Below are 20,367 nucleotides of genomic sequence, written 5' to 3'. Positions count from 1 at the left end.
TTCTTTTGCTGGCCAGAGATATGAAGTTAGAAAGCAGGGTAAAAAGGTAAGTGTAGCTGTGTGCACAAATCTACTAGTGAAACCAGCATTGTGAAAATGAGTCCAGCAAAACCCCTTTCATACCAGTAGATATCATGGGTAAACTCAGCACTTGTTCTTTTAAAGTTATACGTGCGTCTTCTGACAGAAATGGCTCTGGTTTATGATGTTGTTTAAAGAGTGCAAGTTTGTTTGTTTTTTTTACTAAGTATCAAAATGAGACATATTACCGAGTTTCATTTCTGAATTTGATACTCAGCAAGGATTAGCAACTAAAAGTCTGAACCCAACTAGATCAGCTGGACATTTTGATGCAGGGTTTGGTCTCAAAATGCAATTCTGGGAAGTTCAAGAGGCTCTGGCAAAAATAATTTTGCGTAGCCAAAAATCAGACAAACACAATAAAGCCACTGCACCTAAGAAATTCCTCAAAAATTTTAACTTTGTCTTTTAGCAAAATTTTTACAGTCTACAAATTTACTGTTGAAAGTGCTTCAGGAGGAAAAAAAAAACAGATCTTAAAGGTGTGCTTTGGCAAATTGTTCACCTACAGAAACCAGCTTGAAGATCAAAAAGAAGAAACATGAATGGTAACAAGAAGCTGGTCACTTATCCCTGAATTTGGTTAAAAAAAAAAAAAATGGCCAAGACCGCAAAGTGACATCTTGATGAATTTGCAAAGACCAAAGACTGGCAGCAAACATTTTTCACACTTTGGACAACATCATAAATTAGTTGAACTCTTGTTTCACTTCAATTCACCCAGCTGTCTTCATTTTCTCTGCATTGCAGCCTAGTACACTGCAGTACCTATCACACTTACAACTGTTTAAGGAGGCAGCAATATTTATCAGCAAGTATCAAACAGATGTATCAGAAATATTCACTGAAGAAATCCTAAATATGAGATCTATTCTGAAGAATAAAATCAACAACATTTCTACCATCAGAGAACTCACTATTTTATTGCCCACAGGAAACCATTCTCTATCAGTGAGTTTCCTGATGTTTATACAGCCTTCTTATTGTTTCTGACAGTACAAATAATAACTGCAAGTGCCAAGTGGTCTTTGTCAAAATTAAAAATTCTTAAAGAAGTACCATGAATCAGAAATGATTACATGTAACGTCACTTCTATTTGTCGAACTTAACGATTACATGTAACGTCACTTCTATTTGTCGAACTTAACGATTACATGTAACGACTTACATCGAACTTAACGATTACATGTAACGTCTTCTACCAATCGAACTTAACGATTACATGTAACGTCACTTCTACCAATCGAACTTAACGATTACATGTAACGTCACTTCTACCAATCGAACTTAACAATTACATGTAACGTCACTTCTACCAATCGAACTTAACGATTACATGTAACGTCACTTCTACCAATCAAACTTAACGATTACATGTAATGTTACTTCTACCAATCAAACTTAATGATTACATGCAATGTCTTGTTTTTGTTTTGAATTAAGCACAAAGCTACACAATGGGCTATCTGTGCTCTGCCCACCACGGGTATCGAAACCCAGTTTTTAGTGTTGTAAGTCAACAGACATACCGCTGAGCCACTGCACGTGCAATGTCACTTCTATCAATCGAACAAGATTTTGTTCATTGATCAATCTACAGATGTGACAACAAAGAAGAAAGATATTCCATATGGAATATTCAGGAATTTCAAGTGTTAAACTTTTATAATTATATTTGCTAATACTGATCTTGTATGTTTAACCCTTCTTGTTCATTCATTATATTCGATTAGTAAGATAAGAAAGCTTAATAGGCTCCATGTTATTAGTTTAGGAGAAAGCTGAGTAGGGGGTGTCAATAATACTTTCTGTTCCTAGTTATATCACTGTCAATAAATTATAGGATTGACCATCACTATATAATGCCCCTACACCTGAAAGAATGAACATCAGTGACAAATTTCACTACTGTGATCCACAGGTTGCATGTTATAGACCCAAACTATCAGACTATGCTTCGCCCCCACTTCAGTCTTTTGTCTCCCAAACCTGACTTATTAAACATGCTAAACTAGATTGATTAATGATGATAGACAAAATCATGTTAATGAAGGGTTTCAATAAGTTAGAAAACGTATTTATTCTTCCAACTATACAGCAGAAACATTCAAAAGGATTTTTGTTTCTATGAATCATTATAAACAGACAAAAATAAGTGCATGTGTTTTCACGAGTTTCAGGGATAGAAAACTTAATAAACACATCAATCATGCAACAGCTCGTGCAATAAAAATACACATGTGCATGTAAAGATAAAATCAATTTACTGGTGCACAATGCCTGCACACTGAAGAGAACATACTGCAAGAGATAGTATTTAGTGTTTTACTGAAGACATAACCCTTTTTCCTGCTTTAGCAAAAGAGAAAAATAAAGACTACCCTTTCCTACAGTGCATGTTCTTAGCTGAAAACTAATGGTATAATCTTCAAAAACATAATAAGTATATTACTGATAATTCCAGTATAAGTATTAAATATTTAATAAATATTAATATTAAATATAAAATATTTGTAACCATGAGGTACAGACTTACACTACGTCTGCAGTTATAGAAAGTCACAACTACACAACAACATTTCTCACAAAAAAAACATGATAACAACCACCTGAAGTATAAATGTCCTGCTTTTTTAGTTCTCAAAGATTTACTTGCCACCCAATGTTCATTTCAACACCACAGTACAGATCAAACTATTGATGCCTCAAACATCCACATAACACTACCTAACATAAAGGCAAACAAATTCTACTTTTTAGATTAACGCTGGAAGAATTGAGGTTTGTCAAGACGTATACAACTTCTAAAAATATATTCAATATTTATTAATAAATAAAGTTTTCTATATCTCCACTAATTTGTACAATTAATGGATGATCTAACGAATTTACATGAAATTCCTCTATGGATATCTCCCTCTGCCAATTACAGTCATGACGTTCATTCTGTCCAAGGAAAAATCTTAACTTTTAAGTAAGACAGATGAAATGCATGATTTTTGTGCCCTCTACACTTCCAGCTTCTTCAATTATTTTAACTTCTGCACTGACAAGTTTGTTCATTTTTTGTCCAGTTGTAGCTTAGTATCATTCATTTTTCCCATTTTTCTCCGAGTCTGGTGTGAAATTCGGAGTAAATAATAAGAAAAGAAACATACCATCTCTCTTTTTTAAAGATATCAAAAACTATGTGGAAAAAATAAATCATTTAATACCTTGGCTGCATGTTGTAGATAAGATTATGAGCTCGCCGTCTTCTCTCTTTGGCCCTAGATGTTTCAGAAAACAGACATGCTGCAGCAAAAACATGAAGAAAGAAAGATATTACTGCTAAACCATAAGCCCAGGAAAGGTGATTGAAGACAGGGTACAGAAGCCAAGACCTGTCAAAACACATTCCTCCAAAGACAGCAACCGAGAGGAACACTGGTAGAGCTAAAAGTAAATAATCATATTATTACTATCCTATTAAAATACATATTATATGAGTAATTATAATATTTTATAACAAAAATGAACAGAAAAAAACATTGACATCCCAAAGATTGTTATACTAGTTAATAAAAAATAAGAGATATAATTATTATATGCAAGAAACTTGAATAACTCTGTTACAATACACAGGAAATTATATTTAAGGTATTTTGTAACTGTTTCTTTGTCCGGAATGAATAACATTTAGCCACATGTTCAGGTGTTCAACTCAAAGCATCTTCTAAAGAAACAGATGAAAGAAAGATATTTTGGATACAAATTCCATGTACGCATCAGTTGTATGATAGTTAAACTTTACCTTTAAAGTCTATTTGATCACATACATAAACATTAGTTTCAATAATGATTAATTTTAACTCCTTTTTCTCAAACAACACAAATATTTCTCTCACACAAAAAGTTAAATCTTTCTCCAAACGTCCATACCCCAAGTACATCACTTTATATATTTGTCTTCTAAATAAACTTGTTTTCCACACTACAGAGGCCCAGCATGACCAGGTGGTTAGGGCACTCAACTCGTAATCCTTGTCACACCAAACATGCTCACCCTCTCAGCCATGGGGGCATTATAATGTGATGGTCAATCCCACTATTCATTGCTGAAAGAGTAGCCCAAGAGTTGGCAGTGGGTGGTGATGACTAGCTGTCTTCCCTCTAGTCTAACACTACTAAATTTGGGACAGCTAGTACAGATAGCCCTCATGTAGCTATGTACAAAATTCAAAGAACAAACCACATTACAGTTCATTCATTAAGACCAATACATTCTCCTAAACCTAGGAGATATTTCACATCATTACTTTTCTTCCTAGAATATTGATATTATCACCAAATTTAGAAGTATCATTAACTGAAAGTTTAAAATGAATCTTAGTTAAATACACCCATCATGTGTCACACTATTTGTATCAGAAGAATATCTATTACCAGCTTCCAGTTCCCACCACCAGGTCAAATATTTATTTAATTTTTAACAATTCTCCCAATTTAATAAAAATCTAACTCGCTACTTAAATTTTTTTCTACAGATGCTTTATTCTCAGTTTCCCAAGCTTTTTAAAAAAGGATTTTCTTTAACAATAATTACATTTAAAAACAGCTCTCCTAGACTTCTAAACAAAATTATATGTATTTGATTTTCATTAGTAAAAATATTTCCATAAAAAGTTATTGGATACTCTAACATGTTCTATTAATTATAAGTTCCACTTAACACCTCTTAATATTCCAATATTATCTCTATTTTTTTTTTTTAAGTTAAAAAAAACAAAAAACATTCTAGTTAACTTTGATTCACCTTTTATTCCTACAACTTTTGAACATATGAATCAAATCAATGTGGCCCTTATAATATTACAAAAAAACAAATACTAATTTTCAAGAAGCCTAAACTGAACACCATATTTTAAGAGGACCTTCCTGAAGACTTTTACAATAATAAAACAACCTTTAAGTTTTAAACTTTTTATTTTACATATGTATACACACACAAACACAGAGCCAAAGTATGTTTTCCTTACCGACAATTTTAAAAATCCAATTTTGACAGCAAGTACACACACTTCTACTGTTAATCTAGATTTTATTACCACATATAAGCTGGCATGAACATTCAATATAATGTCAATTTTCAAACTTTTTTTTAAACCAGTGGTTCTCAGTAAATGGTAAATGAAAACAAAGATAGAGGAATGAACTTACAAAATAAATATTCAGCTTCCATACATTTCATGTAAATTGGAATCTTTGTCTTTTATGCATAATTGTTTCAAACATGAGAAATACATTGTATAACCTCACAGTTACATTTCTGTTTTAATAGCAAAATTGGAAATTACACTGAAAGAGACATGCTTAACACCTACCTTTTACAAACTTAATAACCAATTTTAAAACCAAACGTGTGTTGACAAGTTAAGGTACCTGTAATTCCCAGCAATATCGTACAGACTGCAAGAAGAAATGCTTCCAGTTTCATAAAAAACCTCATCAGAACAATACTCAACACCAAGAGTGCCATCAAGGAGAACCACAGAGCTATAGACATCATGGCCTCTACAAATATCATCCAACCTTCAAAAGAAATATGATACAAATTATAATAGTTGAGGTGCTAAGCCAGAACTGAATATTTGTAATCTATTTAAATATATTTAAAGCCATATAAAACAGAAATTACACTATAACTTATAAAATAATATTAGCTATTAACCATCTTTACATACACTTGCTCTTAACAATATTGTCTTCTACATGTAGTCATGTGATGCAGTAGAATACTAGAATTTTTTTACATCTTTAATAATAACAGACAATTTATCCAAATTTTATTATTCCCAATTAAAAGATACATAACTATTTTCAAAACAAATTATATTTTTATGTATAAACAAGAACTGTCTTTTTTTTTTTTTACTGAAAAACAGAAACATTAAACATTACCTGGTTGTAACCAGTCTCTAATGTTCTGGGAAACATTAAACATTACCTGGTTGTAACCAGTCTCTAATGTTCTGGAAAACATTAAACATTACCTGGTTGTAACCAGTCTCTAATGTTCTGGAAAACATTAAACATTACCTGGTTGTAACCAGTCTCTAATGTTCTGGAAAACATTAAACATTACCTGGTTGTAACCAGTCTCTAATGTTCTGGAAAACATTAAACATTACCTGGTTGTAACCAGTCTCTAATGTTCTGGGAAACATTAAACATTACCTGGTTGTAACCAGTCCTAATGTTCTGGGAAACATTAAACATTACCTGGTTGTAACCAGTCTCTAATGTTCTGGGAAACATTAAACATTACCTGGTTGTAACCAGTCTCTAATGTTCTGGGAAACATTAAACATTACCTGGTTGTAACCAGTCTCTAATGTTCTGGGAAACATTAAACATTACCTGGTTGTAACCAGTCTCTAATGTTCTGGAACTTATAACTGAAGATCCAATGGCAGCCGTCAAACTTTTCATCATACTGATAAGAGGGATGACGATAATTTCTAAAGCAGACGTCCCAAAGTCCTAAACGTACAAACTCTGAGTACGTCTCTGGATAAGATACCAGCCAATAGGGGCTTGAAAATGAAATAAGAAGCAGAACTCCTGCAATAAATGCCAAGATACTACCTGTAAGAAGGGTTCCTGATGCTTTTGGATATACCTGAGGATCACTCATCACAAATTTGTAATGCTGCTATTATAATAAATGTTGACCACTTAGCACCACACAATTCAGCATCAACAGCAGCCTAGGACATAATAAAATTCATTTCAATCCACGTGTAGAAATAAATCATATAAACATAAGATTATTATATTTATCTCAGCTTTATCAGAGAGAAGCTGTCAGAATAATTCCAGGATTAAACAAGTTACTGTATAGGTTGAAATATCTTGATATGCTTTTAATGGAATTGGGAAAGGAGGAAAGTCTGAAGAGACATGACTGAGCTAGTTAAAGGGACTCAGAATTAAATGAGGTAAAAAGCATAAAGTTTTCTAAACTGTGAGGTTTGAATCCATAAACCTAAATATTTCAAACAAACAACATCTGTAGAGTGTAAAACCAGATAGCACATGCAATTTTAACATATGTAAAACTGACACAATTGTAGCTGACCAGTACTGCTTTTTTAAGTAGTGAGATAATCAGCCAACAAAATAGTTTGCACTTAATAAAATATGAAAGTTGTAATATTAGGAATGTTCCAATAATGAAATTGAATAAATATTTTAGAGATAAGGGTTGGATATAAATAAAAGTTTGCCTTTTCCTTTGCCTGTGTGTAGTCTTGAGTATTACCAGAAAATGGGCTAGCGTAAACGATTCAAACAGCATTTTGCTATTAACTTGCGGTAAAACGATTTACTGACACCAAGATTGTGTTATATTACAACTAAACCAAATAACCAACGCTAAATAAACTGTGTTTAACATTACAATGTATTTGTTAGTTTTACAAAATTTGAAAAGCTTAAGTTAATACTAGGTGTCATCTTGTTATTGTTGTTAGTGTTTTACTGCTACTGTTAATATTATTCAACATCACTTACGAATTTATTTTCCAACTCACTCGGTTACCATAAATTAAAGTTTGTTTTACGTCACAGCTCCATTATACATATATTACATTGAAAAATATGTAAAATTATCTACCTCTTATTTTACCACAAAATACTGAAAATGTAACTTACTGAACTTAGTACTTAACAGTTGCCCTATTCTTTATCATACATAATACAGTACAGGCTAATCTTACTCAATTTAAATTTCCACTCTTTGTGTCGGTTTCGTTACGATGCAAAAAATATCTCTAGGGGAACGCCCATTCCATTAATCGAGTAATTTGACCAACTTCAGTTTTCAGAAATAAAAACAATATGCGAATTTGTACAAAAAAAAAAAAATTTTAGGTTGCACTTTTTCAATGAAGTTTTTGAATAAAAGTAAACAATCTTAAAAACTGTAAACTTTAAGGTGTAAGATCAATTCTAATGTAGAAAACAATATCCACTGAAATACACTTAGTATATACTCGCCTTGTGATTCATCAAGTGGCGTGCCACAGTAATAAACGCCAAACTAATATTAAATTAATATAATTTTAGAATGTTTTTAAATATATACACAAAGATTATTTTTTGTTTGTTTTTTAAGGATGGTCTAATTTCTCCATTACTTACTACAATCTATTTTAGCGTATTCATTCGTCTTTCGGGTTCTTGTAAATTATTTAATGAAAATATAAAAAAATTCAGTCCTCAAAATGATAACTAATTAATTTTTTCTTAAAAAAACCTTGTTACAAGCAACATTTAATTTGACAAAAAATTGTAGACCAAAACTCGTAAAGAAACTACGGCAGACCTAGCAAACTTAAAATCAGTAACGACGCAAGCACCACAAACTGGGAAAGGAAGGAAACAAACCAACATTATTTTCAGAAAACAACACATCTTGTACTCACATGTAATTTTAAAGGTACTCGTTACTCTCTTCAAATTTTAGCTACAGTGCGCTTCAAAAAGTGCTGTGCATTGAGTTTTGAAACACCACTGTACTTAAAAATGATCAGAAGGTTCTTACCCATTCTAGCTGTTCGAAAAGTTTTCGCGGAGTGGGGGACAATAAGTCCATTTAAAAGTGAAGTTTTGAATAATGGTCAAAAGTATTACCTTACCAAGACACCGACCAGAATGATTCTCAACTTTAAAGCGAGGTTAATCTGGTATTTAGAAATTTAGTAACCAACATGTCAACAAACTCACCAAGATCAATGGAAAGATCACGTTTTCTGTGCACACTAATTAATGACGGACTCTTCAGTCTCTTACTTGCCTTATTGGTCCTACGGTTATGTATGATCAGTTTTAACTTACTGTGCTTACTGGTAGAATTACTGCTAGCTTTATAACCTTGTAATGTTCAGTAAAGGTCATAAATATGGGTAAGAGACTTTATGCAAACTCCTCGACTGCCCCAAATATCGTACTATTATGCTCTTTTATTTTATATTCTCAAGACAGCTGGTATGTGTATTAAAACTTTAAAATACAGAACAACGTTTCGATCCAATTAAGTCATCTTTGTTAACCCGAAGATGTCCTAATAAGGTCGAAACGTCGTTCTCTACTTTAAGGTTTAAATACTCATACCAGCCGTCTTGAGATACATTTTTACTTCAAGTGGGTTTCTCGTTATCACGAATCTCTTTTATTATTTTACCTTGCATCATTTCCACGTTTTCATGATTCAGTACATAATTTATTAATGGGCTGCAATATATTTAATATTCTCAAAATAGATGAAAGTTTCAGATTTCAAATGAATCTCGTATAGCATCCCACTTCCCAAATGTAGTTAGAAGTTTAAAGTTGTCCATGGTTGAGAACGTGAAGCTCTGCAACTGATGCTGACGGCAACATTTCAGATCATTTTTAGTTGCAATGTCACAATATTGTGAAAAATAATGATCAGCTTTCCTATCACATCTGTATATTTGCAAATCTACTAGAGGGCTCTCACTGATATCTAATTTTGCAAGTAATCTAATTTGGAACTTTGCAGCATATCTGATGATTCTTTAGCTTGATATAAGATATCATTCATAAACAGTATACAGTATATGAATGTCTGGTAAACTTCTGCCAAAATAGATCGTATATTTAATGCATGGTTTCTATTAGTGTCACGTATGTCAACAGTGAGTGTAGATGGTTTGAAGTACGATTTGTCTTATTTTTTATGAACCTCAGAACATTTGCCACTCGTGACAACAACACTATCATATCCTTGACCAATCTGGTTTGTAACTTAAAGACCGTTGTCTTTTATTCCTCCAGAATATATTTGGTCAACAATTCTGAGTCTTGTTAATCGGCGACTTCATAACAAAGTAATTTTTTGTCAACTTGTATATCATTAAGATACTGAAGTATTAAACTCATTTGTTCTGTTTTTGGATAGGTTTTTAGCTTCATCGACTAAGATTGAAAAGTACTCTACTTTTCTTATTTCTTTTTTATTTCGTTCAAAATTATATCACTGAAGATATCCAAAATAGCTTCTTGTATATACATATTTGGCATTTTACTTCCTTCACATGGTTATTTATACAGGATCCGATAATAACTATTTGAAAATTTATTATTTTCAGTGTCTTCTTCACGATGACCTTTTTGAGCTATGTTTTGAACAGCTGTAAGTCTCAACGTACTTGCAAGTATTTTGATGTATTCCCTATTTCTTTCCACAATCATCCAGTGAATTTCATTAATGTGGATTATTTGTTTGTTTGTTTTGAATTTCGAGCAAAAATACACGAGAGCTATCTGCGCTAGCCGTCTCTTATTTAGCAGTGTAAGACTAGTAGGAAGGTAGCTAGTCATCATCACCCACCACTAACACTTGGGCTACCCTTTACCAACGAATAATGTGATTGACCTTACGTTATAACGCCCACATGGCTGAAAGGGCGAGCATGTTTGGTGTAATGGGGATTCAAACCTACGACCCTCGGATTATGAGTAGCCCAAGAGTTGATGGTGGGTGGTGATGACTAGCTGCCTTCCCTCCAGTCTGACACTGCTAGCGCAGATAGTTCTCGAGTAGCTTTGCGCGAAATTTAAGAAACAAACTTATTTAACATAAATATATTTTAAAATACAATAAAAATAATGAAATTTATAATAACAGTTATTTCTAATAGTTATTACTTATGATGGTTTATCTGCAACAGTTTTACAAACTTACAGACAACACTGAATCTTAAATTCGATCAAGAACTGAATATTTTGTTGACAGTCCAGGTCCACGACGAGCTAGTTAATTCTAAGTTGACATTGTCACACTTCGCTTGAGCTAGCTAGCTAAACTGGACTCACACCGCTGACTTTTACCAGTGATGATATTTAAGGTCCTCGTACAAATCCTAACGTCCAAAAGTAATTCACTGAAGTTAAATGCTTTGTAATTCTCGAAATCCATAAATGATCCTGGTCAAAACCTGTACAGTGGAACCCCTCTAATCAGGCCAGTTTGTCTCAGCCCCGAAGGTGGCTGCTTTAGAGGGGTTCCACTGTACATAATTAGGGATTATGTAAACAAATAAAGGGACTGCGATTGAATGACTGCTTTCAAGGGGTGACCGAATCTGAGGGGTGGCCGCTAAGAGTGGTTCCACTTTAGTTTAATAGACGGTAATCACAGTTATATATTCTTAGACCTATAACACACTGACCGTAGCTCTCCAAAATTAATAAAACTATTTGTCTCTCGGCGCGTTATTTTTTATACACCAATCACGTGAGACTCTAGAACATTCGCCAAAGTTTGCTTAGCAACAGTACTGTTAATCAATAGTATCACATAGACACTTGGTACGTTGTTGACTGTTTCGCTCAAGAATCCTTTATAAATTTCGAGGACAGGCAGGACTTGCGCAGTAATACACAACAAAGAATAAACGTCACATGGACAAAAGGAAAATTTTACAAAAACAAGCATAGGTACTAAAAATAATCTATAACGGTAAAGGGTTTCGTCTTTGAAATGGACTATTATCGTTATTTTTGTGTGTGTATGTGCATTTCGGTTTTACTTTGTTACCATGGAAAAAAATATATATACATAGCCAGGTGTTTAAGACACTCGACTCGCAATCTGAGGGTCGCGTGCTCGAATCCCTGTCATACCAAATATGCTCGCCCTTTCAGCCGTGGGTGCATTATAATGTGACAGTCAATCACACTATTCGTTAGTAAAAGAGTAGCCCAAGAATTGTCGGTGGGTGGTGATGATTAGCTGCCTTTCTTTTAGTCTTACATTCCTAAATTAGGGACGGCTAGCGCAGATAGCCCTCGTGTAGTTCTGCGCGAAATTTAAAACAAATCAACATATATACGAGATGTTTTCAAACCTTAAGTTTCAGTATGAACAAGAAACAGGTACGAAAAAAAGAGAGTCGCTTGTATCCTTAATTTTATAATAAAATGTGAGATGTATAACGCTGGTGATTGAAATCACAAAAAAAGCTGTTTTATAAACACAAATTATATTTTAGGTTGCTATTGAACTCGTGTATCAGAAATCATAAGTCAATGTGATGTTTGCTTGTTTGTTTCTGAATTTCGCGCAAAGCTACACGAGGGCTATCTGCCCTAGCCGTCCCTAATGTAGTAGTGTAAGACTAGAGGGAAGGCACCTACTGATCACCACCCACCGCCAACACTTGGACTACCCTTTTACCAACGAATAGTGGGATTGACCGTAACATTATAATGCCCCCACGGCTGAAAGGGCGAGCACATTTGGTGTGACGGTGATTCGAACCCGCGACCTTCAGATTATGAGTCGAGAGCCTTTACCACTTTTCTTGGACCCGTGTTGCTGTAATCATTATTATTGAAAATGTTAACAGTATTGAAGGTTTCGTATTTATGTTATTCAGTGCTAAACATGACTCAAATTTATCATCTCAGTAACCGATTTTGTGACAATAGTATGAGTACCGATAAATAAATAGGAAAAAGTGATGTTTAGCTTCTTTTTAATGGTTGCTTATTAAGAAAAAAAATCCTCGAGAACCAGATTTTCAATTTCGTGATAATTCCTTCTTTGTCCAAACGTTTTCAAGGAATTAACTCTACTTACATTAAGTGTCACTTTTTTTTCCATTTAAATGTCCAGCTTTCATATCTGAAGCTCTCAGTAACTAGACTTAACTTACAACTCCTTCAAGCGTGGAACTCTGCACTTCAGAGCTTGTGAGCCTGGTTCAAATCCGTGCCATGTCACCGTATTTCAAGTCGTTGGTTCATCATAGGAGTGAAGTCAATTCCTTAGTACAGATAGCAGGTAACAGGATGCAGAGGATTAACATAGCTTACGAAGTAAATAAATACGAATTTTACACAAAGTAATATTGGGCATAATACATCACGTAGCTAGACTCCTTGGTTAAGTACCTCTGTGGAAAGTAAGACCTGGAAAGAAAATACACCCCTTTTTTTTTGCAAGTATCCCATCAAAGCACTTGCCTATTAACTGATTCATAATTATACATTATTATAAGCATAGTATTTGTTTTTTCTTAATATATCTTTCACCATAACTGTTTGGTGTTACAATTAGACTTCTGGCTGAAATTATCTGTGTATCTTATCACTGCAATATCTTTGAAGGTTCTAATCTGCGTTTTGGAAGCATTTCTGCTTTGTGTAAAGTCACCGAGTAGTCTCCCATACACAAGATAACGTAGGATACAAGTAAACTATGAAACAGTTACTAACTTCTTTAAACGAGTCTTGCTGCAGAAATTAACAACGAAGATTGAATTAACACAATTTTTGTAGTTTGAAGGTATACCAGCTATTTTCTGCCTCATTTAGTAGAGTGAGCTCTTAAAGTTCAATATTTTTCAAAATTTTTATGCGTAATTTCTATTACAGAACATTGTTGCTTTTGCTCTAGATACCTCTTGTTCTGAGTCATTCACATATGCATCTTATCCTATAACTCTTAAGGATAAAAAAAAAAAATGAGCGCACCTGAGAATACTTCTCGAGCTGATTGGAAAGTTTCAGAACAGAACTTTAGACAAATGCATGTGATAGGAACAGAACAAATACCAAACTCCTGAAATTCAACATAAATTTACTATCTATTTGCTTTTTTTTATATTGTTAACCATAACTTGTTCTGACCATTAAAGATTCCCTTAAGCACATGGTTAGAAACTAGATATCTGGATAACACCAGTTTCACAGTGATGGTGAATTTAAAATGCTTGTCTTATTGTGTGTTTTCTCATAGCAAAACCACATTGGGTTATCTGTTGTGTTTACCAAAGAGAATCAAGTAAAACCGTAGACTAAGTGCTCTTGTTAGTTAACACTCCTACGAAAAGTGGGGCCTAATAGGCCCCAGAGCACCTTGAAAGGTTAATATTAGGCTAATAATTTTGTATTTAAATGAAATTGCCATTTAAATCCATTAATGAATGGATTAACGAGATTCTCATTGTCCCTATCTACTATCTAGCGAAACCACAGCCAGGGGAACGGGCTTGGAGGAATCAGGACTAGAAACGTCTTTTCGTAGGAGTGTTAATGCAACGTCTACCATTTATATTTGAATAGCTACGTTTGCTGGTATATATTAATAAAGACTTGTTCACAACTGTATTCTATTACAGACATAGTATTTGCTTCGTTATTAGCAAGTTTTTACCATGACTTTTTGGTATCATTTTCGTACAGAACATAAGGACTAATTATAATTTTGTATTATATAATGTCACAGATTACTCTGATTAAGACTGTGTCATATGTTCAGTCTTACTTCTACTTAACTAATGTAAAGCAACACAATTTGGTCATATTGTATGCGATACGGCTCATACTTTCTCATTCTGTTACTGTTATCATATGTTGGTAACAGTAGAACTTTCACATCCTACCTACACATCTTGACATCAAGTTCACACTCAGTAACTATTACTATAGGAAACATAATTACCCAGTTTTCCATGTAAGTTATGGTCTTAACTTCAAACTCGAACTTCCAGAACCAGAACACAATTCGTGAAGCAGTTCTGTGCATGTTAAATACAGAATGCCAAATACGTTTTGTTATAATAGTTTCTTTAAATTATTCAAATATCAGAACACACTAACTTTTTTTTTGTACCTAACTAAAACACAAATGAAACTGGAATGCCTGAAACCTGAGGTGTTAAAATAGATTTAGTATTCTGGTGATGACAGCTTAATTAGTTTGGTGTTTCGTCCAAAACAGCATTGGAGTGAAGATTTAGATCTATGGTTAAACGTTGTGTGTGTTTGGAATCAGTCAAGTACATATTGTGTACTCCACTGTTAGTCACTATTGGAATACATTTCAGTACTTCAATTGTTTGTTTTGAATTTTGAGCAGAGCTACAAGAGGACTACCTGTGCTAGCTATCTATAGTTCAACAGTGAAATACAAGATGGAATAAAGGCAGCTAACCGTCACCACTCACCAACATATAGTTTATTTTTTTCACCATTGAACAGTGGGGTCTGACTGTCCAATCATAATTCTCCCACAGCTGAATGGGTCAGCACATTTGGTGGGAATTTGAACCCACGACCCTCAGAATAAAAGTTGATCACCCTAAATACCTAGCCAATACCTAATCTTGGGTAAGATAGCATCTAACCTACAACACAACACACTAGTGGAATCTAACCTACAACACAACACACTAGTGGAATCTAACCTACAACACAACACACTAGTGGAATCTAACCTAGAACACAACACACTAGTGGAATCTAACCTAGAACACAACACACTAGTGGCATCTAACCTGCAACACAACATACTAGTGGCATCTTATCTAGAACACAACATACTAGTGGCATCTTATCTAGAACACAACATACTAGTGGCATCTAATCTAGAACACAACAAACTAGTGGCATCTAACCTAGAACACAACACACTAGTGGCATCTAACCTACAACACAGTATACTAATAGTATCTAACCTATAACACAATATACTAATAGTATCTAACCTATAACACAATATACTAATAGTATCTAACCTATAACACAGTATACTAATAGTATCTAATCTATAACACAGTATACTAATAATATCTAACCTATAACACAGTATACTAATAATATCTAACCTATAACACAGTATACTAATAGTATCTAACCTGTAACAGTATACTAATAGTATCTAACCTGTAACACAGTATACTAATAGTATCTAACCTATAACACAATATACTAATAGTATCTAACCTGTAACACAGTATACCAATAGTATCTAACCTGTAACACAGTATACCAATAGCATCTAACCTGTAACACAGTATACCAATAGTATCTAACCTGTAACACAGTATACCAATAGTATCTAACCTATAACACAATATACTATCTTCATGGCAATGAAATGTTCTGCACATTAAAAGTTCATAACACCCAGCTGATACTTTAAAACAGGTTTGTTTTCACATTAGAAATAAAGGAAACAATATTTTGTACAATATTCTGTGTTTAGGTCCTTGTTCTTTTTTTTAAATTACCAAAGCTGATATTCAAAATGTAAAAAATGCTCAAAGTGCTTTTCAATGGTTCCACAATTTCCCCACAGCATTCTTTTAGTGACAACAAAAATATTAGTATATAAAAAATTCCAGAGCTTACATTACTGGTTTATATCAGAATATAAAACCGGACACTCATATTTACAACACATAATGCATTCTTAGTTAATTAACAAAAAGAAATGCACTAATTACTCTGGATAATATGACAAATTTTATTTAGACTGAAATTTCATTAAGGGGTAAAATAAAAAAATCCCAACACTCCACATTTTGTACCACTGTTTCATAATTATGCTTGTATTAGAAACCAGCAACAGTTAGTCATATCACAGTGTTTTAAACAGATGTTTTATTAACACTAAATGTTTAATTAAAAAAAAACAAATGAGAAACTTTGTTGGATACCTGTGACAATGATAAAGTAAAGCTACAAGAAAACAACAAAAGTATTAAGAAAGAGCCAAAGTTAAGCAACTCAGAGTTGTGTTTGTTGGTTGTGGTTTTTTTGCACATTACTGCATTTTATCCATTAGCTTGCTACATCTATATGGATTACCAAACTCTCAGGTTTCACAGTTGGAACTCTTGGTTTCACGTTTATGGAAACCTCCCACCTCCCCCATTTTACCAGCTGATCTTACACACTAGTGCACACATGGAGTGGGTAATGGTAGAAGGGGTAGCTATCTAACTGATGTCCATCAGTGAAGTGGAGTCTGTTACACTGGTGTTACTGTCTTTTAAAATACTGTCAAACAGGCTCTGGAGCTCTTGGGTCGACTTGATCTGGGTCAGGAACTCCGTTACAAGAGGATTCTTGTCTGTATTGTAAAAAGGAAAAAGGAACAACACATTGGTTCTGTGGATACAAGATGCTTAGTTTTGGTTTTTACACACACCTAAACACTAAACACTTATAAATACAATAATGAAAGTGGAAAACTAACAAAAACATTTCAGAACACAAAACAAATATTTTTCTGTTTAGTAACTAATACACACCATGTTACTACCACTATGTTTAATGCTCAGATCAAGAAGTTAAACACCAAAAACATTCATTTTATTGTGCACATAATCTTCATCGAGTAAACTAACAAGTTCAGAACAGGTTTGAAACTGCTGTGAAAAAAGAAAAAAAGCATGACTGGTGTCAGAATATTATTAACAATGTCCCAAACCTGTAAACTAAACATGAAGAACAAATTATGGTAAATAAATAAACACACGTGAAAAGTAGTCTTAACACTACTTCTTTCAACCACAATATAAGGCTGAAACTATTTTGTTTGAGGGCTAAAACTTTTCTGGTGATTAGTGAACATACCAAGATTATGTGGTTGGTTGTAAGGTACGATCCTTTTGACATGTAACTCACAACTGAACTGGCAATACAAAAAGACTGAGGTAAGTTAAGATTGTAAATGTTCACTAATGATTTATAACAACATTAACGGTGGTCAAGACGCAGTACGGAAAGCAATAAATCACAAGTATATATAGATATGTACAATTACAAGATTGAAGCTACTGAATATAAATCATTGTAGTTTCACATTACAACTGGAGATTATTCTGGCTATCATATTAAAGTCTACCCATGAAGAAGAAAGGTCTACCTTTTGAAAGCACTCGAGTTATAGGATTTCTATTTCATTTGTATTAAAAGTAAATATAAGATAAAATTATCACATGGTCAGTCCCTGGAACCTGGTCCATGTTGGTAGTTATGTTTTTCATTTGTTTTTACAAGTTTGCAGCATAAAGTGTGACCTGACCAGGGTGAGAACTTGCAGGTTGCTAGAAACACTAGGTTGTCTTTTTACACAAAATGCATTGAGAAATACATGTTGGTAAAAATAATCAAGGGTTGACTATTACACCAGCATACACAGTATAACAAAAGAACTCTAACACACCCACACAGATGTGCCTCAAACCAAGAAAAGTCTTATAATTAAAGAAAGTACAATACTGAGCAGATATTCACAATTAAATGAATGTATCAGGAAATAAAAAAAAATTATAATATGATACTTTAACAGGTTTAGTTTTTTCTAATTAGTTACTGCACTCGAGACAAAAGAGAACTCCACTTAAAACACCAAAATTAACAAAAACTTTAATTGGTGTTAAATGGCAGACTTTCTTTAAAAAAAACTTGAAACAAATTAACCTCACACATCAAGCAAAGGTTGATCCAAGACTGTCAATTTCAGAATTTTTTTCTGTTTTGTTTAGAACAGTAACATATGAAAGTAACAAGGATGCTTTGTAAGTAGAAAAGGTACAGCATCCACAGTTTATTAGACTACACTCAACTATTATTTTGCATTCATTGTGTCCATCTAAAACAATCACGCACATCAAGAACTAACCAAAAAATGAGTTGATCTTTTCTACAAATTGGTGAGTCACATGAGGAAAATATTGACAGTTCATTATTTTTTCCTTAAAAAGATCTTTGAACGTTAAGATGTCCACATGATATCTGTGATATGCAAGCAGTGCACAGCTGCTACAAAATCTGAAGATGTCTTAAATATATCTTTGTTTTTATTTGTACTTTACAGCAAATCTTACCAGCATCAGGTATTGCAAGAAGTGCAGTAAATGCTCTCATAGCTGAGCGTTTCAACTCGTCTTGTTTTTCAAATTCCTGCTTCACTGAGTTGGATTTCACTTTACTTGTACAAGTAGTCCTTAAAGGTTCAATAAGTCTCTCTAACCCTGAGAAAAAAACAAAAACACTTGTACAACACAATGCTATATGAACATTTAAATTTTTATAAACCTTAACTTTTTACAGTTGGTGAGATATTTTTATAGCATATCAGTGCTTTTAACGTATAAATATATATAAAATACAAGTACAGAAGTTTCAAATGTCTTCAGAAATAAGAGTTAATAATAATGATTAGTTTTAATTCTAAGAGAAAGAGAAAAAAGCCTCTATATGTTTCTATTAGTTGTACAAATAGTTAACAATGTTTTATAATTTAAACAATCTTTGTTAAAGGTATAAGGTGTTTCAAAAATTCTGTAATCCAAATTGTGTGATATCTGTGAAGACCTCAAATTTTCAATTAATCAATCTATTTATCAACAATAACTGTTATTCTAAGAGCTTTCCAAAGTTTCCACATAATTCAAACTAGATTCTTGTTTAATAATAAACCAGCATAAAAACCATGAATTTCTTAATAAGCAACCTTAAACATCTTTTGTTTAAAAAACAAAAACTAACATTTTCTATCTGTGTATCAAAATCCTTCCTCCAGATACTTTTGACCAAAGTTCCAGTATGTTCATAAACGTTTCATGTTTCTCAAGAGTGATTCTCAAATATAGTAACTCTTATTGTTCCTAGTCAGTTACCAATACCTGCAAGGTTCCGATTTAAGAAACTGTTTGTTTCTTGAATTTGGTACAAAGCTGCATCTTTAAGTAGCCTTTCCAAATTTTGAAATGATAGACTAGATGGAAGACAGCTCACCAACACCATCAACTACCAACTCCTGGGCTATTCTTGGCCAACAAAGTGAGATTACCACACTTATCACATTATAGTCCCTACACAACTGAAATGAAGATATTTACTAATGTGATTTGACCCCATGGTCCAAAATTGTGAACTGAATTACCTAACCTATCCATGTCAAGGCCAATTAAAATGGTAGTTTGTCTTATGAAATAATAAGTAAATAATAATACCTACATAGAAACAACATACAAATCCTGGTAAAATAATACAATTTAAAACAAATAACAAATCAGAGTTTCCAATTCTTGCCTTCTTTTTAATTTTTTCCAAAAGCTATGAAAAACAAACTTATTACAAAAAATAATTTGTTTGGTTTTGGAAAACGTTTTAAAGAAAAGTTTAATATATTTATATGATGGTCTCTTAACTATTGTAGTTAAACCCCTGAATAGTATTAAGATTTTAACTATAAGCAGTTTAACACCTACTCACAACAAATGTACTCAGCATGGCAGAAGCTACTTTAAAAATCCTTTTTTTTTTCTCTTCCCACAAAAACTATTTTATTTATTCAGAGTAATAAAACATTTCATAAAATACATGAATTCCAGCACTGATGAAAACTTATAATTTGTAACTCTTAGAAGGAATGTCAACAACCATATTTATAGGTTTTTAACAAAACAAGA

The 20,367-nt window shown here is 33.1% G+C and overlaps 2 protein-coding genes across 7 annotated transcripts in view; both read right to left on the bottom strand.

Moving 5' to 3' along the window:
* LOC143246600 (uncharacterized) overlaps window positions 1-8,127 on the bottom strand; it is a 34,846-nt gene extending 26,719 nt beyond the window's left edge. For 3 of the 6 annotated variants that reach the window (XM_076493604.1, XM_076493607.1, XM_076493608.1), the window contains exons 1-4: window positions 7,778-8,127; window positions 6,482-6,831; window positions 5,504-5,653; window positions 3,298-3,517 (exon numbers count right to left, since the gene is read on the bottom strand). In XM_076493604.1, coding sequence (XP_076349719.1) covers window positions 3,298-3,517; window positions 5,504-5,653; window positions 6,482-6,758 — 647 coding nt within the window. In that variant the 5' untranslated portion in view covers window positions 6,759-6,831; window positions 7,778-8,127. The other 3 variants (XM_076493605.1, XM_076493606.1, XM_076493609.1) reach the window with 3 other exon arrangements.
* An 8,265-nt stretch (window positions 8,128-16,392) lies between these two features.
* The window catches only part of Cand1 (Cullin-associated and neddylation-dissociated 1), an 80,483-nt gene continuing 76,508 nt past the window's right edge, over window positions 16,393-20,367 (bottom strand). The window contains 2 exon segments of the mRNA XM_076493603.1: window positions 16,393-17,015; window positions 18,778-18,924. Coding sequence (XP_076349718.1) covers window positions 16,882-17,015; window positions 18,778-18,924 — 281 coding nt within the window. The 3' untranslated portion in view covers window positions 16,393-16,881.

The sequence above is a fragment of the Tachypleus tridentatus genome, chromosome 3 (genome assembly GCF_004210375.1).
Source record: "Tachypleus tridentatus isolate NWPU-2018 chromosome 3, ASM421037v1, whole genome shotgun sequence".
In the NCBI taxonomy this organism is placed as follows: domain Eukaryota; kingdom Metazoa; phylum Arthropoda; class Merostomata; order Xiphosura; family Limulidae; genus Tachypleus; species Tachypleus tridentatus.
The sequence above is the reverse complement of the archived record's forward strand: the minus strand, read 5'-3'. Positions and strand labels throughout refer to the sequence as shown.